Below are 27,761 nucleotides of genomic sequence, written 5' to 3'. Positions count from 1 at the left end.
AGTTTCCTGTGAGTCGGGGAGTGCGCACAGAGAATCCGAGCAGTACAGTACATAGGAAATGACTCATAGGAGTTGAACTGTTAGCGTGGGTGTGTGCGCTATTAAAACAAGGCGCAGACTCCTCCGGGTGACTCACTCTGATGCTCGCTTTTCCATGCTGAAAACCAGCACGGATTGTTAATCAGATGAACTTTCGGGAATTGTGTAGCCGACAGCGAGCAGCTTTTTACCCGCAGACATCATGGCTTCAAACGCTCTCTGCGCGCTGTGCGGACTTATTATAGCGGCTGTGATCAATTTCTATGGCGTGAGCGCACAGAAAAGTAAGTAAAATAAGTTTTTATTCCAACATGTTTTTTTTATCTTGGAAAATGAAAACTTATTTTTGATTCAACTTAAGTGACTACACAACTTTTCCTTCTCGTTTCTACGTGTGATTTACGCGCACATTGTTGGGTATCCTTGTTTCTGAGAACATGGATTAGAGCCTGGTGTTCAGCTCTCCCTATAATGGAGTCAGATAGTGGGTCTGCTTACAAAGCCGCTTCCTTTACCAGCTGCATTTCTCACCGGTTCCGCATTCCGATCGCCTTATTTCACCCCATCCATCCGTGTCCCTGGGCGAGAAGGACAGGCCACATGGAGAGGGTGCACTGCCTGTGTCCATTTCACACAAAGATATGTTCGACTCTCTCACAGAAACTCCCTCAAAAAAGTGCTTTTGACTTTGTTTTCCACAGCAGGCTGAAGTTTTGGATTTAATCCCAGTGGAGAACACCCGGGTCAGATTACACTCTGAAGCTAAAATCTTGAATAATTACATGAGTTGGGATCATTTCCTCAGGCAGTAAAGTTACCAAGCGCACTTTAACTCGCTAAATCAAAACATGCTTGGTCTAGATTCTATCCGTGTGAAAGCATCTCTACATCTGGACATCAGCTGTTGGTCCACCCACCCCCTTCCAATTCATGACAAAATACAGCACCCCCACACCCGAAAACACCCTTTGTCAGGCTAGGTGCTGAGATTTGCCAAGGTCTTCTACTCTGGAGCACAAAAAGTGTCTCCAAGCTTGCTCATGTTTGCTAGATTTTAGTGCTAAATCATAAGAAACTTATGTGGAAGTCAGATGATTAACCCTGCTGCTAAAATATCAGGAGGTGTTGCCATTCATGAATGTGTGAAAAGCTGTAGTTACCCCTCAGAAAAAATCATGAGGAGTCCACCCTGGCAAAGTCATTTCTTTTCTTAACCTTTCAGTTATTCATCAGTTTCTGTTTGTTGCCTGATTTGTGTGTCAGAAACTCCACTTCTCATTATGTGGTTTGGGTTAGGACAGAGGTCAACCAGCAGTCAGGGTTCAGTTCCTCTCTGTGACCTTTTCAACCTTGAAGCAGGACTCTTGTGGACCTGCTGGATGATGCAGAGCTGAGGTCATCAGGAGAAGTGCTTACAAGAACTGTGACACATTTCTGCTGTGACCACAGCTATAAAAAATGAGTCAGTCCAGCCCTGCAGGCTGGCTGGCTGTGGAGGATGCAGAGTCTCTAGAGACATGAGCATGTGGCTGTAACATAACCAGAGAGTTAGAGGTCAAAATGCCTCAAACATGACTTTTGGAACAAGTGCCTTTTGGCTGCAGCTGGTTTAATAATGACCTGGTCGACAGGTGCTGTGTGTCCTGTGTAATGTGACCAGCAGATCCCTGCAGTACGCCCTCCTACACACCTGGGATGTAGGCTTTAGATCTTTAGGCTCTTGGAAAACTGATTTTTTGGTGTATAAGGTTCAGTTCTTCCTGGTTGTATTTTGCTTGTAAGCAATTAGAGAAACCAAGTAAATTAATTTGTAGATTAAAGGGACACTTCACCAATTTAGTGTTGCACTTCCATGAGACAGATTTTTAAAAGGAACAGTCAGCAGAGATATCCTGAACCCAAGAGTCAAGTTTTATAAACACCAGATCCTAAATTTCCCATCTAAGGGGGCTTTCACATCAGGGACCCAGGCTTGGTTCCGAGTACATTTGACCCCAAAGTCCAGTTTGTTTAGTGTTAACACTTTGTACTGTACCCATGCCGATCCATGCCTGAGTCCATTTGAAAAGGTGGTCCTGATTGGGTACATGTGTGCTCCTGTACGGTACGCATCAGGTGTGAACAACAACTGAACCAAAACATGGAAATGGACCGCTATTTAGCACAACTACAAGGACTTCTTATCTGGTTATGAAACAGTCTCAATTTAATACTGATGCCTCAATATTGGATGACAATGCTTGCAACAGAGCTCTGGCGGGAGGCAGAGAACTCCACACCTGACAGCAGTGGCCCCAAAAGCAGAGCGTAGCCTCACGGCTCCCCCAGTCCCCGCTGATGACGGTCCCCGAGGCAGCAGTGTCCATCTGCAGCGCCCTTTCCTACACTGTAGCACAACAATAATGTCACATAGGTGATGACGCAAGTGTACTTGGGTGCGGGACAACATTACTAATGTGAAAGCTGAGCAGCGGGGGATTGGAATTGGGGGCAATCGTACTAAGGCATGGTACAAATCAATCGCACCTAATATGAAAAATCCCTTATATGCATCTTTTGTTTTTGCCCACTCCATACCTCCAGTGTGTAACGCAGGCTCTCTGATAAAAACGTAAATCTCAAGCCCAAACTGAGATAACTCCAGTGGCATCACTGTGACATCATCAGGGTTATCTTCTCAGACTTTAGAGCGCTCCCTCCAAAACCACAGAGGATGTTATCCAGCTGTCTTCAAAGGAAGAGTTAGTATTTCAAACATGTCAAACATGAACTAGTCTTAACTTCATACTTGTGAGGATTCTCTGCTTGTCTTTGTCTTGAGGGACACTAAACTGGAAATATTTAAGTTCTGGACATTTTGTAAGACAAAACAAGCACAATAGTAGACATAGCCTGGAGCTGTAGGACATTTTCACTATTCCTTTGATATTTTCTGATTCACTGAATGACTAAAAAGGACAGAATAATAGATAATGAAAATGATCTTTAGTTGCAGCCTTAATTGTAAATTCAGCAGTGTTAGTAAGTACCTACATAAATGTACTCATGTGCTGTGCTTAAGTGGAATTTTGGGGCACTTGTGCTTCACTTGAGAATGTCTTGTTCACGTTCCTGTACTCCTACCAAGCAGTGTTTACTTGTCTGTGAGTTGTTAGCAGTTCCACCGATGAGACATCCCAGTTCTTTGATGAGTTCATTAAAGAAAATTTTTACCAAACTTGATGTGGATGTCCAGTCAGTGTTGATGGTAAATGACTATAGCAACAAATTCCTCAGGGGCGTAATCTGTTCTTCCTGCATCCAGGAACATCATTTGACATGACAGTGACATTAATAGACGCAGGGCTGGGACTTCTTGCCACCGCCTCTGCGTATCCTCCAGATGCCACTCAAATACCGAACATCCTTGTTCTCTTTACTTGTATTGCAAACTAGCTACGTTTCCAACAGCAATTTGGCATCCCGAAATATGAGTGCAGAGGATGTTATGAAGGAGGATACATTTTAAAATGTTCTGCCTGATGTCAGACAGGTTTCACTCCATTTCCATCTTCAGTCTGACATTTAACCGATTTTCGTGGGGGAGTGGGGCTGATTTTCCCTAACCAGTCACTAGAGACCAATGTATCATCATTTTAAATTCACTGATGTGTAGCCATGCCAACATACTGGTTTTGCAGAGGTTTAGGTAGCGACTATTTTTTCAACAGCACCCACCATTGTTATTAGTACTCCTTTTTGGTTGCAGAGCACTGCTTGACATCAGTTTGACAACTGCGTTAGTCGCGCCTGTGGCACAGATTGGCTACTTGTTAGTCCCCACATGGCGCTAAAAGTTTTTTATTTCAACCAAGAATGTGCTGTTTCATGTCACAATGCCAGACGAATCAGTCAACTCAATCTTGTTGGAATGAGTAGATTCAAAGGTTTGGACCCAGGCAACTGACTCAGATATTTATCTGTAGCCTGTTTATTGGAGAGAGATTATAAGGCACAAGAAATTCAGCGGAGAGCGGCCGAGGCTGTGGTTGCATTAGTCAGAAGCTTACGCTCAATGCATCCTGTTTCACGTAGGCACTGCCAACACGGTTTCATATACAGGAGAACTCACCTTTCTTCGTCAAAATAGCATGTTCTGAGGAATTTGTTGATTCAATGGACGACATTTACTGTAAGCAATGATTGGACATAACAAGGTGGATATAGAGATGGTTATAGAGTGGTACTGCCAGCCTGCTCAAAAATAAAAAATTTTAATACTTAATCCACCACTGAATGTCACTGCTGCACACAGTGACGTACAAAAAAAGGAAATCCAGGTAGGCTTCCTGTACATTAGGGTCCATCTACAGTAGATAACAATGGAAAACATACTGTAAAACTCACTTGGGTGTCAGCGTTCAGACTTAACAGTTTTACTGCACTTAAGAAATCACTGAAATTTGTAGATGTTTTTTCTAAATGACATAGGTCATGACACTAGGTTCAAACTGTTCACACGGAACAAACGACATGACGACCATCATAACATATCAGGTATCTGCAGATTTCCTTGTTTCATTTATCTATAATACCATCACTCTAGTGTAGTTTCAGTTATCAGCTCGACTTTGTGTTGTCACACTTTTATGAGAAGTTGGTTTGTCAGTTCCTTAGCTTGATGTCACAATGTTAAAATATCTGGTGTTGTTGTCATTGAAGCAGCCACAGTTTCCGACACACTCATTCAGGTACTTTTGGTTTGCTTCAGACTCGTCTCTGGTAGTTTTGTTATTAGTTTCTGTGGAGATAAAAGCAGCCAGTCTGAACATGACAGTTACCACAGATGATGACTCAATTTAGGCTCAGGGTGGTTCCTTGTTAAAATGATGGATACAAAAGAAGTTGTCCATGCAAATGCACATGTGGCGCCGAGAAGGAAGGAAGATTGTTATCATTTTATCTATCGGATATCTGCAGACTATTTCCTTGTTGGTCCATCGAAACTTTGTCATGTCTCGTATTGTTTCATCTACGTTGGCTGACTTTGTGTTGTGATATTGTTTTGCAGGGATGTTTTTTAAGCTTAATGTCACAGTGCTCACTACTTCATGCATGACCTTGGGTTATTAAGTGCATACATGCTCTTAACCAAAGGCAGGAACCTGCAGAGAAAACCACAGACCATAAAAAGCACTGAAACAGTCTCTACACTCAGCTTGCAATCAGTGTTAACTGTGTCACATCTTCAGGCTCATTCCTTCCTTATCATCTGGGAAGTGCACACTTGTAATTGTTCAGCTGTCTGGCTGCCATAAAAGAGATGAAGCTTTCCATTGTGTCCACAGAGGTAGACATTGTCTCTCCGAGCTAAACCACCAGAAGTTCTTTCTCACAGACACGTTCGCTTATTCTCTGGAAGTCGCACACGCAAACAGGCGCAAAACAACTCGACGGAAACACTCTGTGAAAACACATCCTGCTCTTCATGCACTGCCTGTTCATGTAGCAGAAGTTACTGAGTAATTCTCTCTCAGGCAATTAAGTTGCATCAGCAGTCTGACCCATAGGAATTTCCCACTTTCAGTTTATGAGAAGAAGAAAGTCACAAAGTTTCTCATGTGTTCTGTATTAGCTGATTCCGGCTCTCCTGCGAGTCACCTGGTTATGATTATTTCATGTTTTTTTCCCAGAGTTAAGGAATTCTGGTTTGTTTCTAGAACATCTCAAATGGTGTCTCTAAACATTACCTCTTGGGTGTAAGCACACTACACTATTGGGTGGGTGGGGGTGGGGGGGGGGGACTTTGTTGTGATCAGACAAGAGAAAAGGAGAAAGGAGACGAGAGATGGCAGCAGAGGAGGCATGGGGGTAAATGAGAAAGGATCAGCTTAAAGCCTCAGACCACAACAGCCCACATTCACCTACAGCTATTTGTCATGTAATCACGGTGACATATGCTGTTCATATATGAACAAATATGAACAGCCTGCAGTCATTTACTGGATAATCTCATGTTGACTCTTGTGGACTCAGTGGGGGGAGACAAATGGAGTGATAAGATAATGTGACATGACCTATCACTAGCAGTTCATTATCAAAACCTATGAGTGAGTTAAAACAGTTTTCCAGAACTGAGAGGACTATACAAAATATCATCCTGAATGCCATTACTTGGATACACAATCTTGTTTACATAACCTTAAATGCAATTTGACACTCGAGGTTATGCTGCAGCCCTTTAATGGCAGCTTGCTGTAAAGCCAAACTGTGTGTACTGTACAACTGTGTAGCCATTGTTAGGACACCTTGCCAGTTTAATGTAGAATATGTTTTGTTTTTTTGGGTAAACTTTTTCTGTGCTGCCAACTGTCATAAAAATTGCCAAGTATAGTATGTCATCAAAAATATAAAAAAGTCATAGTATAGTATGTTGTCAAAAATATAAACAAGTCATAGTGTATTATGTCGTCCAAAATATCATAAAAAAGTCAAAGTATAGTATGTCGTCAAAAATATAAAAAAGTCATAGTATAGTATGTTGTCAAAAATATAAACAAGTCATAGTGTACTATGTCATCCAAAATATAAAAAAGTTAAAGTATAGTATGTCGTCAAAAATATAAAAAAAGTCATAGTATAGTATGTTGTCAAAAATATAAAAAAGTCATAGTATAGTATGTCATCAAAAATATAAACAAGTCATAGTGTATTATGTCGTCCAAAATATCATAAAAAAGTCAAAGTATAGTATGTCGTCAAAAATATAAAAAAGTCATAGTATAGTATGTTGTCAAAAATATAAACAAGTCATAGTGTACTATGTCATCCAAAATATAAAAAAGTTAAAGTATAGTATGTCGTCAAAAATATAAAAAAGTCATAGTATAGTATGTTGTCAAAAATATAAAAAAGTCATAGTATAGTATGTTGTCAAAAATATAAAAAAGTCATAGTATAGTATGTTGTCAAAAATATAAAAAAGTCATAGTATAGTATGTTGTCAAAAATATAAAAAAGTCATAGTATAGTATGTTGTCAAAAATATAAAAAAGTCATAGTATAGTATGTTGTCAAAAATATAAACAAGTCATAGTGTACTATGTCATCCAAAATATAAAAAAGTTAAAGTATAGTATGTCGTCAAAAATATAAAAAAGTCATAGTATAGTATGTTGTCAAAAATATAAAAAAGTCAAAGTATAGTATGTCATCAAAAATATAAAAAAGTCATAGTATAGTATGTTGTCCAAAATATCATAAAAAAAAGTCACAGTGTAGCATTTCAATCAGGAGAGACTCATTTCTGTGGTAAAACAATATTTATTAACATGTGAACACTGGAATAAAAATGTGGAAAGGCTTCTGTGATTAGACCCCGTAGAGATGGCATGATTTAAGGAGTGTGATGAATCCATGGTCGAATAAGCAACTCCCCCAGGGTCTAGGTGAGATGAGAGGAAGATGGAGAAGGGCCGATGATCTTTATGAGTAGAGGAATGAGCCTTTGTTGAGCTTGTCATGGACTCTGGATACGATGGCTGGAGGTGAACTGGGTGGAGGTGACGACGCGAAGATTCTTCCTAAAATGATACCTGACAGCAGCAGAAAAGAGAGCAGATTTCAAGTCTTGCAGTGGCACCTTGATTGGCTGAGAGAAATCTTGGCAAAGTTTGATTGGATAACTAGAGGAGTGAACACCCATAGTCACTTGATTAGAGGGAGAAGTGGGAGTGGGATGGAGAGAAATGTGAAAGGATGAGCACAGAGAAAGTCTTCCTAACTGAACTTACGCTGAGCTTCATGTCATCAAAAATATCATAAAAAGCCATACTACAATATGCCATGAAAAGAAATAAGGCATAGTACAGTACGGCACAAAAGTACTTGTTTAGAAATGCTTTGAAATATGATCAGCTGTTAAGTTTCTAGAAATCTCTCCTGGGGGTGTTTCCCCCGCAGACCCTCCTAGACAGGTGGGTCGCAGGAAGCGTACATTAAAATGATTCCCCTAAATGTTAAATAAGTTATTACACCTCTGCTCCACTTCATAATATATCAGCGGCTTAAACACTGTTATAATTTTACGAGTCATGAAAAATGTTTTGCCCTGAAACCTTACTAACAGATGACCTCTGATGTTTTTCCTGTGTGCAGGTCAGTGTAACAGTTTAGAGTTTTGGAACTCAGATTTGGACGTTTGTGTGCCGTGTTCATCGTGCAAGCTGTACCCAAAGACCCCATCGTGCAACACATGTAAGACAGTGCATTGGTACATGTAAGACTGATTCATACAGTGGTTTCTTTTCTCTCAGTGTTTACAGTTAAAGTTCTCTTTGTTCAACCAATAGGTAAATCTGTGGATGAGACACCTGACGTGTGGAAACTGGCGGCCATCACAAGCTTCTCAGTGCTGGCTGTTGTGTTGGTTGGTGCTGCGCTGATTATCGGAGTCATGGTGCATCGACGCAAGTCGCACAAACGGCCCCTACGTGGTGAGATTGTTTAAACGTAAAATCTGATTAATTACAGATAAAGCTTTTATTACCTTTACAAGTGCATCAGATATGATCTTTGTGTAAAAATACACTTTACACGCCTAAATCAAATCTGTCACGCAAAAATGGAATTTATGTATTTGTTTCTCACACTGTTATCTCAGGAAAGAAAGGCTTTCCTCAATGCCTGATTTTAATGGGCTTTTGATTTGCTTTTGCTTCTGGCTAAAAGATCGTATCACAAGTGGCAACAACATTTGTAAACTGCAGTTTTCTCTCTCTGAAGGCATAGACTTAAAACCTTTGTGTGACATTCAAAGCTAGCAGAGATGAGTTATTGATGACAAAGAATACTGTGTGGTTGAGTAATACTTTAATATCATGACGTGTCCCTGGTGCAAAGAGATTCTTGGTAAACATTAGCATGCTGTGAGCAGTTCCCTTTTTTGGTATGTAGGCTTTGCAGCTGTGTCACAAGCCATCAGAAACTATTATTGTCTCCTCTTATATCCAGAGACAATAGGCCTTTTCACAGAGGCACAGTAGGAACAGCACAGAAAATTAAATTAATTTCATTAAGCTGCTTCGGTTTCCTTCACGGTCCTGGTATTGTGCCTGCTGCTTCCCTGTCACACTTACTTACTGGGGCACTTGAACACAACAGAGCCATTGTTGTTAATGTAATTAGTAACACCTGTGCTTTTCCTGCGATGTCAAAGGCCCATTGCAGATAATGTAGATATGCAGTGTTTAAAATGCTGATTTCTGTCTTTATTTATTACAGAACCCATTGAAGAAACTGCGGGGCCACTTTATCAAGCTTAAACAATACAGTAAGTATATTTTTGACGTTGTCATAACAAGAGTTTGACCGATATATGAATTTGAATTTGATACCCCTGGTAGAAGAGAAGAGTGGGTATGATTTATATCAGCCATGACACCTGCTAACGAACGGTATATACGAACTGCATCAACTATAATGTAAACAAACAATATTTCAGACAAATAAATACAAAAAAATACATTTTCAAGGTAAAAACTGAATCCATGTAGTTTTGAAAAATTTTAATACAATGATTTCAGAAAGTATTGTAGACAGGTGCATTGAATCAAAAACTCAGTGTAAGAACCAAAAACATGAGGATTTTAAGAATGAAAACGTGAATTTTTAGAACTGATATCTGATAATTAAAGTGAGTAGAAGCAATCAACAATGTGCTTTGACTTTTGGGGTCTTTCACAACTGATCTGGCACACAGTCAGATTTTAAACCACTAAATACCAACGGGTCCAATCCAGAAACATCAACACCAGCTCAAGCTTTGAAAACTCCATATTGTTCAGACCCTAATCAAAGCATGCTGTGTGCTGTAAATGTGAATCTGATTTAAATCTCTCATAACTCGACATAACATGACTGTTGTCATGGCCTCCACAGCCTCATCTTCCTCTGGAAACAGATGTGACAGAACCACAGAGCGACCGGTTCAGAGCCGGACGGAGGAACCTCTGGACCATGAACTGTATACTCTGACTGCGGGGTATCTCTTCACCGGAATTGGACCATTATTAATTTATTAGACTGTCGAGTGAAGAGCTGTGCTCAGTGTGGGTCCGACAGTGTGACCGCAGGAGCAGCTCTCACACCTCTGTAGGAATAGTAACAACATTATATTAGTGGTATCATTCTCAGATATTGTGTGCCTTTATAGTCCACTTAAATAAGATTTTGGTCTGGAAGACCTTTGTGGGTTTGCAGATGTTTGATTCAGAAAAAAAATCCAAACTACAGTCTTTTCCTCAGAGAGATGGACGCCTTCCAAATCCTGTATTTTATTTTCCAGAAGGACTCCGATGAATGTAACACAGCCACTGCTGCCTGCTGCATGTTGTTTTCCCCGGCTAGTCCCGCCCCACTGTGCTGTGATTGCCAAGTATTAACCCTATGACCTCTGTCCTAACCCTAACCGCCTCTGACCTCGACGTATTGACGTGACAAGTACAAGCCAATCACAGCACAGTAGGGCGAAACATGGGTGAGAAATAAAATGTGCCTGCTAGGCTGTAGTTTGATCTCCTGCTATTCAGCAGGGTTAGACGGAGTCTATCTGCTGGTCATTTACCACAACAGCTTCTTAAAGGGGAACGCCACCTAAATTAAGAATTCCAATATGTTATTTCCATGGCCTAGGAAAGGTCAATCAGTATTCGTGAACATGAACTACTGTTGCTCAAAGCCAGAAACCAGGGAAGTGAGTGTCAAACTTGTGATGTCTTCAAGTATTACAGGGTTTCTACAGTTTAAGGCGAGTTGGATTTAAGACTCCAGAATCTAAGGGGAAAAAATACGAACCAACATCAGGTACTCAAGGTTAGGGACAGTTTAGCCAAATTTTTATTGTTATATTAAGCATGACTTTTTTTTGTCTTGTTGCAGAGAAGAGGATAGAACAGAACTGTGAAATACCAATGCCAATATGTTGGCAATTTTGTTGTTCTCATTTCACATGTGTGATTCCACTGCCTTTATTCCCATCATGCTCAGTTTGAAAAACGTATTGCATAAAAATACACCAAGCCTAGTATGCATTGCCTTGTACCGATTTCAGTCACGCCAGGAAATCCTGGTTTCTTTTTAAGTTTTGCACTTTCCTATGTCGTCCAGCGTACAGTGACAGCTAGCTAGGAGAAGGTGGATCTACTGCTCTGAGCATCCCGGCTGGAAACATAATATGTGTTGGTCAACTATCCTGATCTGTATCACGTTAATGCAACAAGCATTTGATTTTTTTTTTTTACTTACTTACTCTCAGCATTTTTAAGACTTTTGAAAGATTTATATAAGACATTATGATACAAATACAAAACCTTATTTTTACATTAATGAATCAGTGCCTTTAAGACTTTGTAAGGATCTGCAGGAGCCCTCTATAAAGTCTAGAGCTGCTCCGTAGACAATGGATGGGAGCCTGATTTTGTGGAGCCACAGAATGTTTGTTTTCCTTTTTATTTTACCCAAATGAGCTTCACTGTGTTGTAATGTTCTCAGTACTGAAACAGAAAATGTACCCATATACTCAGAAAACTCCCCTGGGTGCTCTGTTTCATCTATAACATATTTCCAATTCATTGTCAATGGAGCAGCTCCAGACTTTAATCTTGATGACATCACAAATGTGAGTTTTAGCATTGTAGTTTTTGGATTTGAGAGAGTTGTTCATGTTCAGTAAAATGTGTTGTCTTAGATGATAGGAATAATGTGGGAATTTTTAAAATAGGCGCAGTTCCCCTTTAAAGATAAATCACATGTGAGTTAGACGTACTGTCAGGCACATTAAGGCCATTTGAATGTAGCTGCTCTTTACAGTAGGTGATATGTATTCCAGACTTCGTCCCTGCCAGTGAGAAAGCTGTTATTAACTGTACTCGTTCACTGTTACCGGTTCTCCTGAGACCAACACAGAACCTTTATTGCAGATGATTACAATATTGTCTTGTCTGTTTTAATGTCAGTAGGTTTGAGGCTTAGTATTTCCCCAGAATTCCCACGATACCGTCCCGCCGCTTGTAAGACAGGATGTTTGAAACACTAGACTCACAATCCCCAAACTGCTAACATGTGGGAATGTTGTAAGGAATGTACTGTAGTGAAGGGAATGACACCTACAGTGATTTAGGTGCAGCTACACAATCACTATGCTTACCAAACCTGTCCAATCGTTTCAGATCTGAGGATACATGTCGACATGTTTGTTATTTTGTAGCCAATGAAACCAGCAAGAACCATGGCGGGCAGGGTGGTTGTTTTCCACTTCTTTTTATAGTTGAGGATGTTTTCTAGCTTCAAAACATCACCAGTACGCGGTTACTGATGTATTTTAAGTGACTGACAATGATTCAGGTCGTATGGTGGATCTGTCTGCTTGTGGGTAAACTGCTTGCCCTCTGGCAGCAAAATTATGGACTCACTTAAAATACAATACTTCCTTTTTTTTTTTTTTTTTAAGATGTTTATATTATTTATTTTTAAGTATCTCGCAGTGTTATTTTGCATATACTGCGAGTGACAAGCACATTTTTAAAGGGACTCCAGTGAAGATTTTTGTTGAACTTCCACCAGGCCAGCTGACGATAATACTGAGCAATAACTAACATTTTCTGCTTGTTTCTCTCGCTTTCTATTTCTTCTTGTATATACTGTACATGCACTGGCTTCTTTTACTTTAATGCAATCTTATAAAGTGCTTTGTGTATCAAATGTATTTTCACAATAAAACTGACAATTTCCAATAATAATGCAAGTCTTGTTGGTATGGAAACGCATCTCAACAGAGCTGCGCAACGTCACATTTGGGGAAAAAAATGGACAAGAAACAAACACACTGTATTTTCCAAGTCTTTTAATTAATTTCAACTAGTTTTATTTTCAATAATTTGCTTATATTCTAAACTAAGTTCTAACAAAGAAGTAAAAATCTACGTTTCAGAGTGACAAAATAGTTATATAAATATGAATTAAATAGTGAGCAGACATTTTTGAGCACTGAAAATCCAATAAATCAGAACATGTGGTATATGCCTTTTTTTTTAAATTACACAATAGCTAATCTAGCAGTTTTCTCCTGCTGAGGAAAATCTGAATGTACATAGATCCGACCGATATTTTCCCTTCAAATATTTACAGAGAGAGAGCTCTGAGATTAATGCACGCCACAAACACCAGGCTGTGATTGTGACTGCTGACAGAGGAGTGAACGTGTTCAGTGCCACAGGGAGATCAGATGGAGAACATCGTTTAAAAAAAAAAACAAACTTTTAAATGTGCATGTGTTGTTTCACATGTAGGCTACCATGGCATATGAAAATATGTTACAGTACGATCTAAACCATTACAATTAATACATGTATGATTTTAAATAACACAAGAAGATGGCAAGGTGTCGTGGTTTTTCAAGGCTAGTGTCAGTATACTGAATCTGACGCCACTGCACTCGACACAATAAGACATATGAGATGTACTCGGTTCATGCACTGAAACAATACTTTCAGCATATTGCTTAAATATTACGACCCGCACACTAACTGAGGTGAACTATCAAACAGCTTATCTGTTGCCTGCCGACAAAAGAACGGCTGCGTTATTATAGACTTCCTGTCCTCCTTGGGCTACAAGTGTCTCTACAAATGTGCAAATATAACTCTGAAAACAACAAACTGCAGAGAAACGACCATTTTATGGAGAAAACTGCTTCTGCGAACTACAAAGTAAAACCTTAGAATTGATGCTTCATCTGTTCTAGTTGTCTTACTGCTGATAACTATCTCTATGATTACAGTGTATTCTCTACAATTAAGCTGCATGAGGCATTAAGTAGCGGTTGCTAGGTAGGCAGGGCTTTCCATGAGGTATTTCATACTTCTGACCAGTGCCAAACATACTCATACATGTGAAATGTAATGTATAAGGCATAAAGAAAATCTAATTATAGACTGTTATAAAAAGTAAAGGCCATGTGTTCACTTTTGCATGATCTGTGAAAAGAAACCACAAAAGGAACAACAGGCACGTTAGACAACTTGGCAAAAAACGAAGACAAAAAAAAAAACAAAAAAACAAAAACAGAATCAATAATTGCACATTTTACACAGAACATAAAGTCACTCAACTCAACTCAACGGTGAAGATGAAAGAGGTTCTTTGTAAATCCATAAAGCCCTGGTATGTTTGTAGTAATACTTGTGCTTGGCAGAAATGCGGCGTTTTGGCCCCATATTTGTTTATCTGAAAATACATTTGATTTATAGAAAGTATTTGTGAGGAGGGGAAAAAAATCATGGAGACAAAAAGGAACCACTCTCACTTCACTGTCGCAATACTTTTGTTATCAACTGCTTTAAGACGTTTAACTGTTTGGGGCTGAGGAGATTCACAAAAAAAAAAATCTAATTATGTAACGGACAATATAACATGTGGTTTACAGTATATAACAAGTACAGCAAAAGGAGGTTTGTTCACATTAAACTGCTACAATTGACTTACATTTTAGGCACTGGCACTTCAACTGATGCTTCTCAAAGATAGATCGTATTTCAACAGCATGCACTGCGCGTGGAGCTGCGACTAACTGCTGGAGTGACTTCGGTTACCGTTACATGAGCTAAATCATACGTGTTGAAAAATAGCACAGGTGAAAAAAAAAATGCTCAGTTCGGAAACTGATTATCTACAATGTTTTACACATCAGGTATGTTCCTTTTGAAGGTTTCCCCTGAGTGCTGCCAATAATACTTGGCTCATTCATTCCTGCCCGTTGTAACTGAGAACTAATGAGGAAATACAAATCGACTGATGACGTCCCTTAAAGGCTACATGAGTTTTAGAAGACAGTTGTTTTTTTTTTTTTTGTTTTTTTTTTTACAACATTCATAGAAAGCTTTTCTAATAAAATATGCACAGAAAATAACAGGAATAAATTAATAAATACATCCATTTTTAGCATACAATGTCACTCAACGTGAATATTATTAGCAGTACAACTATTTACTTGATAATATGATTTCAGTAAATCACTTTGCCACTGACCTTTGGACACACCCAGAGGTATTTGACTTTATAACAACAGGCTTGCCCTATGTGAGATCCAAAAGGAAAGTGAGCAGTCCTTCGACACTGACGGCAAAGCTAACAAAAAGGATTCAGAGATAAATATAGTTTGTATATTTTGTTTCCTAAGGAACTTACAGAGGCACTGAACACAAGTATACGTAGCAAGAGAGGAGAGATCACCGTTAGAACAGTACTGTCTTACAAAAACATGTCATCAGTGTTAATGTTCGTACATGGACCTGGGCTCCACTTTTCTGTTCACTTTGGTTGGTTGGTTTGTCATTGAGGAACGAGCGGCAACTGATATTTTCATCAGCCAGGGCGCCCTTTACTCTGGGATCCTGTGTGTTCTTGGAAAACATTCAGGCCTTATTAAAAGCTGACCGATAAACCCTCTGGAGACTTCTGAGTGATGTCACCATCTGTTGTGGAGGTAAGACTGGAAGTCAATAATGAAATGTGCATTTATGTCTTCAAAAGGAGCTTCTGTCAGGACCAAGGAGCACTTTCTGAAAAAAATACTGTTTTACAATTATTGATAGAGGGATGAAACACTGATAAATAAGAGGACTACTTGTCCTCTTCTCTCTACACTCTGGAATTCAAAGGAAAGACCCCATGTCCAAGTCCATAAACGTGTTAGCATCCATGCTAAAAGAGGAGTCATAGGTCTGGGTGTTCTGGTGCATCTTCTGATGATGCCGCAGGTTGGACTTGCTGGAAAAGCTCTTGTCGCACAGCAGGCAGGCGAAGGGCTTCTCTTTGGTGTGGATTCGTCGGTGACATATGAGTTGAGTGGACACACGGAACGCCTTCCCACACTCCAGACACTGATAGCGCTTCGGCTCTGTGTGAATGCGCCGGTGGTTCTTGAGAGCCATGAGGTTGGTGAACTCCTTCTGGCAGATGGAACAGAAGAAGGAGCCCGTCTTGTGGCTGTTCTTATGGTTGAGGAGGGAGCCGGCGTGGCGGTAAGTGCGGCCGCAGTGCTCGCAGACGTGGCTCTTCTCCTCTGGGCCAGCGGACTCGAGGCTCTTCTCTGAATTAGCGATGCTTACTGGAATATGAGACAAAGGTGGTGGAACCTGCTTTTGCATCCCGTCCATCCCCATGGTCTGATTTATTCCTGAGTCCCAGCAGATATTGTCAACAGGTTCGTCCACGCCTTGTTGATAGGGGTCCTGAGCCCCGTGGTGCATTTCCTGGTGCTGCTGGTAGCTGGCTGTGTTGGGAAAGCTCTGCTGGCAGGGGCTGCACGCCACAGGACGGTCCTTTGAGTGCACCTCCATGTGGCTCTGCAGGTGTGCGACCAGACAGAAGGTTTTGCCGCACTCTGGGCAGCAGTGACGCCTCATCTGGGTGTGGATCTGTAGAGTGAGAGGATCAGGAAAGGTCTGCAGACACAAGGTACAGTGGTGGAGGTTTTCGGAGTGTGTCTTTTTATGGTTGAGGAGAGAGCCAGCGTGGCGGTAGGAGCGCCCACACAGGTCACACCTGCAGCAGGGATATGTTCAGATATTCAAAACCTGATATTACACTTGAACTCAAACCATTTTACACAGCAGTGAACTCTTTATCAACCTGCAAATTACATATAATATTACTTTACCATTACTGTCATTAACCATTAACATACTTTCAAAATAATGGCCTGACCAGTACTGGATCTTTGAGGCTGATACCAATCATTTAGAGTCCAATAACAGCCAGCTGATTTTTGTTTTTTAACATTAACATAATTAATAAATGAATAATATTGTTAGGGATCCTTTAAATTTGTTCTGAAACATATAGTGTGTACTTTTCTGATGCTAGGGCTTTCTCAGTAGAAACAATAACAAAATACATGGCAATGCTGCAGACAAGCATCACCTTTTTGTTTATTTATACTGGTGTGCTAGATTTGACGTCACAGACAGGCCAGACAACCGGTTAGTAAACGGTAGAAAGCAGCATGGAGGTTGGTGATCATGCGACGGTGGTTACTTCTTTTCATTTATCTCTTTCTTTTTCTATCTCTTACAAACTTGGTGCCGACTAATTTGGAACAATGTTTGAGCCCTGCTTGGGTGGAGACGGACAGTATTTTGTGGTGGCATGTTATTGCATCTTGCCGGTAAAGGGGCTAAAATAAACGCATTCACCTGGATGATGTATTTTCATCACTGCCGATTGGAGTTGGAGCTGATAAATTCGTGTGACTACTGCAGAGTCATTTGACCTGGGTCTGAATGCCAATTTGAACCTTTCCCATTACATACAAAAGCCAGATTTAGGTATTAGTGCATTTCTGCGCAGTGGGAAAGGGGCTTAAGTATATACTGTGTATATAGCTAATACCAGGATCTAGGAGTGTATTGTAAGAAATGTGGCTTAAAACTGGATAAAAAGTAATTTATAACAGTTTCTTGCAGACATCTACAACTCTTATGCAAGTGCAAAGGGGATATGAGGCCACTAACAGGCAACAGTGACCACATGAAACGGACTGTGTCCTTAATTAAAATTACAGGTTTCTCTGCGTTTGAACATTGTTGGAAACATTTGACATAATATAAGTCAAAAACTCAAAATATATTACATTGGTCTAGTTGTTTTTAGAGCAGTAAAGTCACATATTTTAAGTATGATAACCGAGATGAGTGGGATACGTTACTGTTGAAAAATAAACTTGTCAGCACTCTAAGGTGAAAAAGATAACTTAAACTTATCTTTGGCATGTCTGTACTGCAATTTCTGGCAACTTGTGTAACTGAGATGAGCTAATACTGGCCGATATGTTGGTCTGGCAAGTCTATCAGTCAGGTCAGAACAGCTTTGTTTGAACAAACTGAATATATATCAAAACTACCCCGATGATGACTAGTAGACAAAACAAGACTTACAAACTCAGTTAACATTAAGACGGTAACTCACATGAAGCACTTGTCTCCTCTCTCCGACTGCTGGACTCCAGCTCTCGGCGAGTTCTCCTGACCTCGGCGGCAGCGGTGCCTCTTCAGACCTGATCTGCCCTGGAAGCTCTTCCCACATGCAGGACAGCTGAAGTGACTCGCCACCCGGTTGTGGACCCTCTGATGGTTGTGCAGGATACTGGCGAGACGGAAAGCCTTTCCACATGTGAGACACACGTACTTTTTCTTCTGCGTGTGGATGCGTGTGTGATTGCGCAGAGCCATGGGGTTAGTGAAGGGCTTAGAGCAGAAGGTGCAACTGAAGTGTCCGGTCTTGTGGGTGTTTTTGTGGTTCAGGAGTGAGCCTGCATGGCGGTAGCTGCGATTACAAATGTTGCACATGAAAGGTCGCTCCTCTTTTTTTGGACTCGTATTGGTTTGGGCATCATTGCTGCCTGATGGTCCATCACAGGCATGGGCTGTCAGTTGGTCAACAGAGTGAAAGGCCTGCTTACATTCCTTGCACTTAAGGGCTCTAGATTTTAGGCCCCTCTTGCCTCCAGCTCCATCCTTTCTGAGGCCTGCACAAATGTGGGCTAATAGCTGCTTCTTTCCCCTGAAGCCTTTTCCACAGTTTTGGCAAGAGTGCTTTTTATATGCAAAGTGGGTGCGCAAGTGGTTCTTCATTGCTAGCTGATTGGAGTAAGTGTTGTTACAAACAGAGCAGTAATATTCACCTGTTTTATGGGAGTTTCTGTGGTTGACCAGACTTCCTGCGTGGCGATATGTACGTCCACACTGGTCACAGGCAAAAGGCCGTTGGTCACCTGTGTCCTCTGATTTGACTGAGGTCTCGCACTTTGTTTGTCCTCTCTTCCCTCCAGGCAGTTGCTTGCAGCATCGAGAGGAGGTAAAAGCCTGATTGGCATTTGAAGTTAAGGACTGCATTCCTCCCTCTGACCTGGTCCCATTCATCTGCATGAGGGCCTGGATCTGGTTGTTGAGATCCTGAATTTTGGCTTGGTTCTCCTTGTGCCTTCTCAGGTGATTCAATAGCTGCTTCTGAATTTTGAAGGCTTTCCCACACTCGTGGCAAGTATGCCTGGCAGAGGAGACAAAGCATATGGTTAATTCTGTGTTTGCAAAACAGGAGGTCATGATGACATAACACATCTGCAACACATAAAACTGAGACTCTACAGCCAACTCTTATTTTTTGGATTTAACATCATTCATAATTCCAATATGCATTAACAATCTGCAACACAAGTGGGGAAAAGTAAAAATTTTACACGTATTAAAGATGTTTATTTTTGCTGAAACTAACCTCTTAATATCAAAGTGGGACCTTTGATGGTTTTTAAGGGCGAGCAGGTTGTAGAAGCGCTTCTGGCAGACGAGGCATCTGAATACACCTGTTTTGTGGGACTTTTTGTGGTTAAGGAGGGAGCCCGGGTGTCGGTATGACCGCCCACACTGATCACACTTGTACTGACGATTCTGGGTGTCAACAGTTTCTTTGACGTGACTCATGTCTTCACACTGGGCGACATCATTTACTTTCATTTCCTCTTTACCCTGTGTTGACTCATCTGTCCTCTCAGCTGTGCAACCGTGGTTCTCAAGATGATGATAGCTGGTGCAGAAGATGCCACAGCTGCCGCAGATGATACTCTGTGCTTCCTCCTTTCCTTGAGACACATCGCTGTTGTTTATATGTGAATGATTTACATTATCTACCTGGTCCTGGGTGTGTAGAAGCTGATGGGCGTTTAAATCTTGCCGAGTGGCAAAACTTTCCCCACATGTGCTACAAATCATCATCTCTCCAGGCTCCTCGTCTTTCACTTCTTCATGGGAGGACATGGAGGAGGGCCCTGAGCTTGCAGGAGTACTATGGGATTGTGTGTGTCCTCGGAGATGGCTCCTGAGAGCCCTCATACTGGTGTAGCTGTTTCCACATATAGAGCACTGATACAGATCTCCATCATCATCCTCCTCATCTACGTCATCACCTTCTGCGCCACCATTCAGCTGATCACTGCTCATATTGTCATGGAAGTTCTGTTCAAAGTAACTTTGGTCGTGGCTACCATTCAGACCATGGAACTCTACATTACTCCCTGGATTTCCAATGGCGCAGTTACCATTACTGCCCTGGAAATTTATATTACTGTCATAGTCACTGCTCGCGGTGTCATGCTGCTGCTGTAGCAGTGGGCAACTGTGAGACTTAATCCCTGCAATATTGGCAAATGTCTCACCGCAGTCTGCACACATGTGCCTCTGCATCAGGTGTTCATTGTGAGGTAGATGCACAGTCATATCCTGGATAAAGTCCTGATTAAACTGCTCATGGTACAAAGCTCCATTGCTGTGGTCAACTCCGTTCTCCTGATCCATACCAAGTACAGGGTGAGTACGATCCCCCTCCTCGTCTTGAGAGGAGTAGCAACCCTGTTGGTTGTCCAGAGTCAGGGGCTCTGAGGAGAGCCAGTCTCCCTCAGCGTTGAGGCCATAAGATGACGACTGAGCTTTGTGGAGACGAAGATGACTTTTGAGGGCGGCCAGGTGAGGATAGCTCTTTCTGCAGATGGAGCACTGGTAAATCCCGACCTGATGTGACCTTTTGTGGTTGATAAGGCTCCCAGAGTGCCGGTAGCTTTTACCGCAGATTTGACACTTGAAGGGACGCTCGTCAGAATCTACAGTTGACATCTCTTCCATTTCAGCTGCATTGTCAGTGTCCAGTGTCAGGGCAGGATTGAGAATGCTTGTGTCTATGATTGGGGGTTCTCCCTGAGTGCCGTTGGAAGGTGGTGTTTGATTATTGGAGCAGTCTGAATAGACATGACCGTTACGTCTAATCTGCTCCTGCGGCTGATCAAAGCCTCCATGATTATCTATGGATGATACTGAGGGAACATTATTTATAGGGGATGCATAAAAATTTGACTCAGGCGAAGCAATACTGTTGTCATATGATATATTGTGGTTCTCTGACAAGGTATCTTGAAGTCCAAATGACAAAGATGAGGAGTTATGCATTTGGATGTGTTCCTGGAATTCTTCATCATTGGGGAATAGCACCTGACACAAATGGCAAAAATTTACTGGAGCTTCTTGGCTCTGAGGTGAAAACTGGTCCATTGGCGTGCCGGTGTATGAACCACCCATTGAATTAGGGTCTGTCCCGCTTCTTGCCTTGTGACTTCTCTGGTGACTGTAGAGAGCAGCCATGTTACTGAACAGTTTGAAACACACTGTGCACTCAAACATTCCCACTTGGTGTGTTTTTTTATGATTGGTCAGGCTTCGATGGTGTATGTATGATTTGTCGCACAAATCACATCTGAATGGTCGATTTGCTGCATCATCAGAGGGCTCAGACTGAGCATTATACACAACCTCCAGCTTGTCCTCAGCTGGGCTACTTTCTGTGGAAATCCCAACACCGGCTGACTGCTCACTGAGAAGATGTGTGTGATTATTTTCAGTTTCGTGTCTATCTTCAGTTTCATGTCTATCTTCATGTGTGGGATATTCCATGTCTACCTTTCTATATGACTGCTCCTTTACTCTCCTGGCAAGATGAACCCTCTCATGCGTGGCCAGCTGTGATGCCAGGCGAAAAGCTTTCCCACATTCGGTACAGGCGTACTTCTTCTGTGAAGTGTGGCTCCGAAGATGACTCTTCAGGGCCAACGCATTCGAGTTTTCTTTACCACAGATGTTACATCGAAAAGAACCCACTTCATGTGTTTTTTTGTGGTTAGCTAGGCTACCAGCATGCCTATAACCACGTCCACATTCGTCACATTTAAACTTGCGTTCTTCCTCTTGTTGAAGGTGAATATCCATGTGTTCGAGTAGAGTGGGCATATTGGGACATACTATGCCACATTGTTTGCATGGAAAACCTGTTGTCCTGCCAGGGTCTTGCACTGCCATTACAAGATAGCGATTGAATCAAGTGCACCAGACACAGAGTGTGAGAATATGCAGGAGGGAAATGCATTAGATGCCTTTGCTGTCAGTATATAAAGAAGATAGTTCTTTACAGTAAGGTCCAAGGAGAGTCCAGGGAGGTACCACAGCAGATGTAGAGAACCAATTCCACACAATTAGGAGAATGACGTCAGTTTAGGAGAAGAGGGCGAACAGAGCTGTTGAGGACAGAGGAGATGCAAGTTAGAGCTGGTGAATGCATACCTAACAGTATTCAATTGTATGCAATGAGTCATCTCTTTGTTTCGGGTGGGAAAATATATTTTAAAAGATCAAAGTCTTGACTATTGAACCTTGTAATGGGCCTTCCAGATTTTTTTTTTTAATAACATACATAGTTGATGTCAGAAGTAAGATCTGACAGAGTTGACATCTTTACAGAGTTGACAAATAGTTATGTATTTATGAATGTCACAGTACTCATAGTGAGAACCTATTTTATTTTTTTTAAACTTGCTAAAAGTTCTCTTAAAGCAAACTGAGGTACTCATTTTAAACATTAATTCTTATTTGGTTTGGATTTAGAGGGGCTACGGAGTTGACCTCTTATGGTTGAGATACACCCAATGGCAATATTATTTAATAAATTTATCAAAAAATAGAAAGCTTACAGGTACTTGAGCAGCATTCCCACCTTTTTAGAAATGATACAGGAGTTATTGTGATAAATCTTACTCCTTTTATGCCAGATTGTGTTTTTGTAGAAATCTGATAAAGCTGACAAAAATTAGGGACACATCTTTAAGGGACCAACATTTTCATAAAAATATATACTTGAAAGCAAAGATTATTAAAACACCACATTTTTACACCAATGCTATTAATACCTACTGTTAAGTTTAAATTTTGAAGGCTTTTAAGACATTTTTAAATTGCTTTAAGTTGTGAATTCTGGTCTGTGACAAGGGTGTTTCCTGGCACAAGGCAGGTTTATGAGTTACAAAATGAAAGCAGGTTAACATAATTCATAAGTCATATTTATTCCATATAAAAACATAAACCCATTAAAAATAATATTTCACCTAAAAATTGAATTAGTAGTTTGATAAGTTATCATTTAAAGGCTTTTTCGGAAGGACATGATTTGTCCCAGTGCTCAAGAATGGGTGTTATATAAAGCTACAATTAACCTATGGGGATTAACGTTACTCCTTTTAGTTTACTCTTCAGTTATTCTACAAAACCGACAACTTAACATGTGTGTCACATCCGTGCCTGTTCTGTACCGACAGTGAACATCTCATAATCGCATGCATAAGTGCTCATCCCCGATTAAAATCTGTAAGTCAATAAATCTTTGGAAAAAGCAGATATGATACGATGTGTTTCAAATGCGTCACCGGCAGCAAGTAACCAGCGTCATGGACACACTTACTAAGTTCAATAGTTAGCTATAAATGGTATCCGGCCTGACATGTTTTGCTAACATTAACGTCACATCTCTACATCAGCAGGCTAGCAGAGCTAGCTATGTCAATAAACCGGGAAACGCCTCTTTTTACAGACTTACTGGCTCTGTAAACGCAAATTCTCTTCGACATTATAAACAAAACCAGAATAAACATATCTATCATCTTCACGTTATAAGGAGGAGAGGACAGGTTCACTGCGGTTACATTTGTGTAACAGAACAGTGGGCAAACGTTAGCGCGCTACCAGCTAGCAACATCGTGGCTAGCTAAACAAACATTGCACCAAAAAGCCAAGAAGTCGTTTTAAATGCGGAATCACAGCGTCGGCAAATGTGTCGAATTAAATACCTGCAGCGGTACTGATCAAGTGCCGACTTCCGAAGATATATTTTCATTCATTATTTTAAAAACGCTGATTTTGTCTTAAAGGCAACCCCTTTTCTTCCAATTGTCTTTTTTTTCCTCCATCCCCATTTCCACATTGCTCTTGTTGCTAGGAAACAGGAAATGTGCAGCAGAGAAATACCTCCCTCTCGAAAGTGGACAGGCTAAAAAGTTTAGTTAGCACAAACGGAGGTGAGTTCAACGTTAAAAGTAGACACAGGGCAAACATTAAACTCAAATAAAAAACAAGAATTTAAATGTTCGTCTCACTATTCTGCTGCTGGTTTCCGTGAAACAGCTAACGCTAGTATTAGCTAGCTGCCTCTATCAGCTAGGCTAGCTACGTCGTTAGCATTAGCTCTGCCACTGACTTAAAGGCATTGTAAATAATCTTCGCTTCAGCTTCACGCGTGTTTCCATTATGACAGACAACCTGCTAATTTTATAACAACTACAACGTTTCCCTAAAGGGGTTATAATACATTTATTGGTGTCTTATCTTGTTATTTCTTATAGTTAAGCGTATTTAAATGTTGCACACTTGGCTTGCCGAGAGCTTTCGTCATCATGGTCCTAGAGCCGTCCCCCACCCTGCAGCCAGTCAAGAGCAATCACCGTGTCTCACAGTAAATGCAGCCGCGTACCGAGGCGCTTTTCCGGGCATTATCGACCAACTATTAATGTCCTGAATCAGGTAAGAACGACCTTTGTTTCTCTAATGCGCAGAAGATACAAAGACAGGTAATGTTAGCCAAATCCATCCCGCATAATCACGGTCATGATGATGATGACGCTGTCGAGTAAATTGGTGCAGCCGGTCCTAAAGCCAGCCATTTTGAGTTAGTTAAAGTGTTTAGCAAGACAGCTAGCGAACATTAATACGTACATATCGTGTCCGGTTGTTCACAGCGTCGCACTGACTCGTGATCTTTGATCGTTGTCTCTGGTCGGGCACATGTCATTCACACACAGTGGTTTCTGTCATTGCATCGCCAACTTCCTCTGGCATCAAAGCGGTTAGCTTATTGTCCCTGAGGTCCTAATGCCAGCCATTTTGTGATTTAATGCACACCCACATATTTCTGTTTTTATGTTATTATAGACATTTTTCCCTGGTCTGTCATCAGCCACAGACGATCTGCTCTCCTAATTCATTTCTGTGAGAAGACTTTAGCCTGATGTCTGTGTAACAATCTTCTACTCCCATATCTTTATGCTGCTAGTGATCTGCTTATTTACATAATTATTTCAAATTCTTTTTATATAATCTTTTTGCAGATATAAAGATGGCCTCTCCTCAGCCTGGCAGCCCACCTCTCGCAGAGCAGTACACCCCTCCTGCTCAGGATGAACAGAGCAAACAAGAGGAAGAGCTGATGAGGGATCAGCCTGCAAAAAAACGTGGCAGAGGCAGGCCTCCAAAGGCCAAACCTTCCTTCAAATGCTCTGCATGCACAGAGGCTTTCAGGAGTCTGACCGCTCTGCAGAGCCACAATCGTTCGGCACACGTAAAGGACAGTCCGGAACAACACTCGTGTTCTCAGTGTGCTAAAACATTCTCGAGCAAGGCTCAACTCTCAAAGCATGAGCGCACTCACTCAGCCCAGCGCCCCTTTCAGTGTCCAGACTGTCACAAGGCTTACAAGACACCCACAGAGCTACGCAACCATAGCCGCTCTCACACCGGGGAGAAACCATTTGTATGCATGGAGTGTGGTAAAGCCTTCATGCAAGCTATATGCCTGAGGATCCATATGACACAGCACAGTGGAGAGCGTCCTTACTCTTGCCGTCAGTGTTCTAAGAGCTACCCCACCCTGTCTAAACTGAAGGTGCACATGCGCTCTCACACGGGAGAGAAGCCATACTTCTGTTGTGAATGCGGTAAGAGTTTTGCTGATCCCTCTGTGTTCCGAAAACATAGGAGGAACCACCAAGGCCATCGGCCGTACGCTTGCGATGAGTGCGGGAAAACGTACACAGAGCTGAAGGACCTGAAAAACCATGAGCGCTCCCACACTGGAGAAAAACCATACCTGTGTTCAGACTGTGGCAAAGCCTTCTCCCGCTCCTCCTCCCTGGCCTGCCATCAACGCATTCACTCCCAGAACAAACCCTATCAGTGCGAGCAGTGTGGTAAGGGCTTCACCCAGCTCTCTTCCTACCAGTCTCATCTCCGCACTCACTCTGGAGAGAAGCCGTTCCTCTGCCCACAGTGTGGCAAGATGTTTTCTGACCCTTCCAGTTTCCGTCGCCACCAACGAGCCCACCTGGGTTTCAAGCCATACCCCTGCGATAAGTGTTCCAAGAGGTTCCGGCAGCCAGCTGATCTGGCCGTGCACGAGCGGGTTCACTCTGGAGAGCGGCCTTACAAATGCCAGAGCTGTGACAAGGCCTTTGTAGCGTCCTGGGATCTGCGGCGACACATGCTTGTCCACACAGGCCTTAGGCCCTTCTCTTGCACAGAGTGTGACAAGTCGTTTGCTGAGCGCTCCAGCCTCAACAAGCACCGGCGTGTGCACTCTGGAGAGAGGCCTTTCAAATGTGAGGAGTGCTTGAAGTCATTCGTGGTGTCTTCAAGCCTGCGCAAACATGAGAGGACTCACCTAGCTGAGCAGACTGAACAGCAGCAGCAGCAGCAACAACAGCAACAGCAACAACAACAACAACAACAACAACAACACGAGACAGAGGCCGGTTCAGCCTCAGGCTTTACTGCCCACACAACTCTCCCACAGTTCTCCTGTGCTCTCTGTGATGTTACTTTTGGAAGCTGGGATGAAGTTCAGGCACATGAGAATTTTCACTCCATCGAATCTGCTTCTCCGACTGTTACCAAAATCATGCCCATGGGCTCTCATGTCTGTGAAACCTGCCAGGCAGAGTTTGCACAGCTGGCAGACTTGCAGGAGCACGAGAAGCAGCATCCCAAGCCGAGGCCTCATGTCTGCAACAGCTGCGGCAAAGGCTTCCTCAACAAATCTGGACTGCGTAAACACCAGAAGATCCACTCCACCAGCAAGCCTCACAGCTGCCCCCACTGTGGCAAGGCTTTCCTGTTTGCTGCCTACCTTCGCAAGCACTTAAGGACTCATGCAGATGCTGGCTCAGTAGCCACGCAAATCAGCGACATAAACATTATTCACACTGACCCGCTTCCCTCTCCTCCGCCACCCAGTGAGGTTTCCCCCTCCACTGTTGAACCCAGCGCCATTTCCCTGACAGTTCCAGTGACTGTACCTGTGACTGCTTTTCAGACTCTGCCAGAGTATTTAGTCAAAGAAGAGGGACTGTAAGCTTTTTTTTAGCACTTTGGAATTTTGGTTCCACTAAATATTTAGCCAGTGGCCTTAAATCTTTTTAGATGATGGCTCTGATGAAGTGTTATTTTACAAGAAACTTTTTTTTTTCAGGAAAGCTTAAAAAGACTCAAAATAGGGTCTCATTTATGTAAAATGTCAGCGCTTTGTCACTGTTTTCCATTGTTATAATTGAAAGATGTTGCATATCATGTTTTAAAATATATACTGTACTATAAGTAGCCAGTTATGAAATGATCTGCTCTGTTGTAATCTCTTCATAAAATCGTGGTGTTGCAAGCGTGTACTGATCACTCAAGCTGTTGTGATTTCAGGTAAATGTGTTTTTTAATGCTTATAAAACTACAACCTGTCTAAAGTTCTTTGAATTTACATTTTGTCGGAACAAACAATTTGTAACTGTTTTACTGTGTAATTATCAGTCATCTAATGTTATAAAAAAATGTTGATTACAAAAAACAAACCAAAAAAAAATCGTAAGTCAGTTGTTCATTCAGATGAATCACATTTTATACCAATAAAAAATGTGTAATGTGTAAAAGAAAAAATGTAGGGATGTTTTCTCGTATTGTATGCTGCATGAGCATCCTAAAAAGTCTGCATATCATCTGGTGTGA

The 27,761-nt window shown here is 41.6% G+C and overlaps 3 protein-coding genes across 9 annotated transcripts; 2 read left to right on the top strand and 1 right to left on the bottom strand.

Moving 5' to 3' along the window:
- Positions 1-8: 8 nt before the first annotated feature.
- On the top strand, positions 9-12,815 carry LOC125881365 (tumor necrosis factor receptor superfamily member 12A). The gene is made up of 5 exons (XM_049564511.1): positions 9-323; positions 8,176-8,274; positions 8,370-8,513; positions 9,301-9,349; positions 9,958-12,815. Exons 1-4 carry the CDS (start codon positions 242-244, stop codon positions 9,339-9,341), a joined length of 366 nt encoding a protein of 121 aa, XP_049420468.1. The 5' UTR covers positions 9-241; the 3' UTR covers positions 9,342-9,349; positions 9,958-12,815.
- An 83-nt stretch (positions 12,816-12,898) lies between these two features.
- znf646 (zinc finger protein 646) lies at positions 12,899-24,801 on the bottom strand. 4 transcript variants are annotated; one of them, XM_049564497.1, is made up of 4 exons: positions 24,711-24,801; positions 19,348-22,186; positions 18,043-19,122; positions 12,899-16,620 (listed from the first exon to the last, which is right to left on the bottom strand). In XM_049564497.1, exons 2-4 carry the CDS (start codon positions 21,969-21,971, stop codon positions 15,729-15,731), a joined length of 4,596 nt encoding a protein of 1,531 aa, XP_049420454.1. In that variant the 5' UTR covers positions 21,972-22,186; positions 24,711-24,801; the 3' UTR covers positions 12,899-15,728. The 4 variants fall into 4 exon arrangements, with proteins under 4 accessions (XP_049420454.1, XP_049420453.1, XP_049420455.1 ...); XM_049564496.1 differs by lacking the exon at positions 24,711-24,801 and adding an exon at positions 23,789-23,936; XM_049564498.1 differs by lacking the exon at positions 24,711-24,801 and adding an exon at positions 22,663-22,717.
- On the top strand, positions 23,944-27,699 carry znf668 (zinc finger protein 668). Of its 4 annotated transcripts, XM_049564506.1 has the most exons (3): positions 23,944-24,016; positions 24,341-24,518; positions 25,103-27,699. In XM_049564506.1, exon 3 carries the CDS (start codon positions 25,111-25,113, stop codon positions 27,118-27,120), a length of 2,010 nt encoding a protein of 669 aa, XP_049420463.1. In that variant the 5' UTR covers positions 23,944-24,016; positions 24,341-24,518; positions 25,103-25,110; the 3' UTR covers positions 27,121-27,699. The 4 variants fall into 4 exon arrangements, with proteins under 4 accessions (XP_049420463.1, XP_049420464.1, XP_049420466.1 ...); XM_049564507.1 differs by lacking the exon at positions 24,341-24,518 and having other exon boundaries at positions 23,962-24,016; XM_049564509.1 differs by lacking the exons at positions 23,944-24,016; positions 24,341-24,518 and adding an exon at positions 24,800-24,860.
- The last annotated feature ends 62 nt before the right edge of the window (positions 27,700-27,761 follow it).

This window comes from Epinephelus fuscoguttatus, linkage group LG20 (genome assembly GCF_011397635.1).
Source record: "Epinephelus fuscoguttatus linkage group LG20, E.fuscoguttatus.final_Chr_v1".
In the NCBI taxonomy this organism is placed as follows: Eukaryota; Metazoa; Chordata; class Actinopteri; order Perciformes; family Serranidae; genus Epinephelus; species Epinephelus fuscoguttatus.
Note: the sequence above shows the minus strand (reverse complement) of the source record. Positions and strands in the feature narration are given on the sequence as shown.

What these genes read in the sequence shown, in the direction of transcription:
- LOC125881365 (XM_049564511.1), top strand. Translation starts at nt 242, where the DNA reads ATGGCTTCAAACGCTCTCTGCGCGCTGTGCGGACTTATTATAGCGGCT. An exon ending in TGGCGTGAGCGCACAGAAAA is followed by an intron (nt 324 to 8,175) that starts GTAAGTAAAATA and finishes TCCTGTGTGCAG; the next exon opens with GTCAGTGTAACAGTTTAGAG. An exon ending in GACCCCATCGTGCAACACAT is followed by an intron (nt 8,275 to 8,369) that starts GTAAGACAGTGC and finishes TTCAACCAATAG; the next exon opens with GTAAATCTGTGGATGAGACA.
- znf646 (XM_049564497.1), bottom strand. Translation starts at nt 21,971, where the DNA reads ATGGCAGTGCAAGACCCTGGCAGGACAACAGGTTTTCCATGCAAACAA. An exon ending in TCCCACTTTGATATTAAGAG is followed by an intron (nt 19,123 to 19,347) that starts GTTAGTTTCAGC and finishes CTCCTCTGCCAG; the next exon opens with GCATACTTGCCACGAGTGTG. An exon ending in AGAGGAGACAAGTGCTTCAT is followed by an intron (nt 16,621 to 18,042) that starts GTGAGTTACCGT and finishes TCCCTGCTGCAG; the next exon opens with GTGTGACCTGTGTGGGCGCT.
- znf668 (XM_049564506.1), top strand. Translation starts at nt 25,111, where the DNA reads ATGGCCTCTCCTCAGCCTGGCAGCCCACCTCTCGCAGAGCAGTACACC.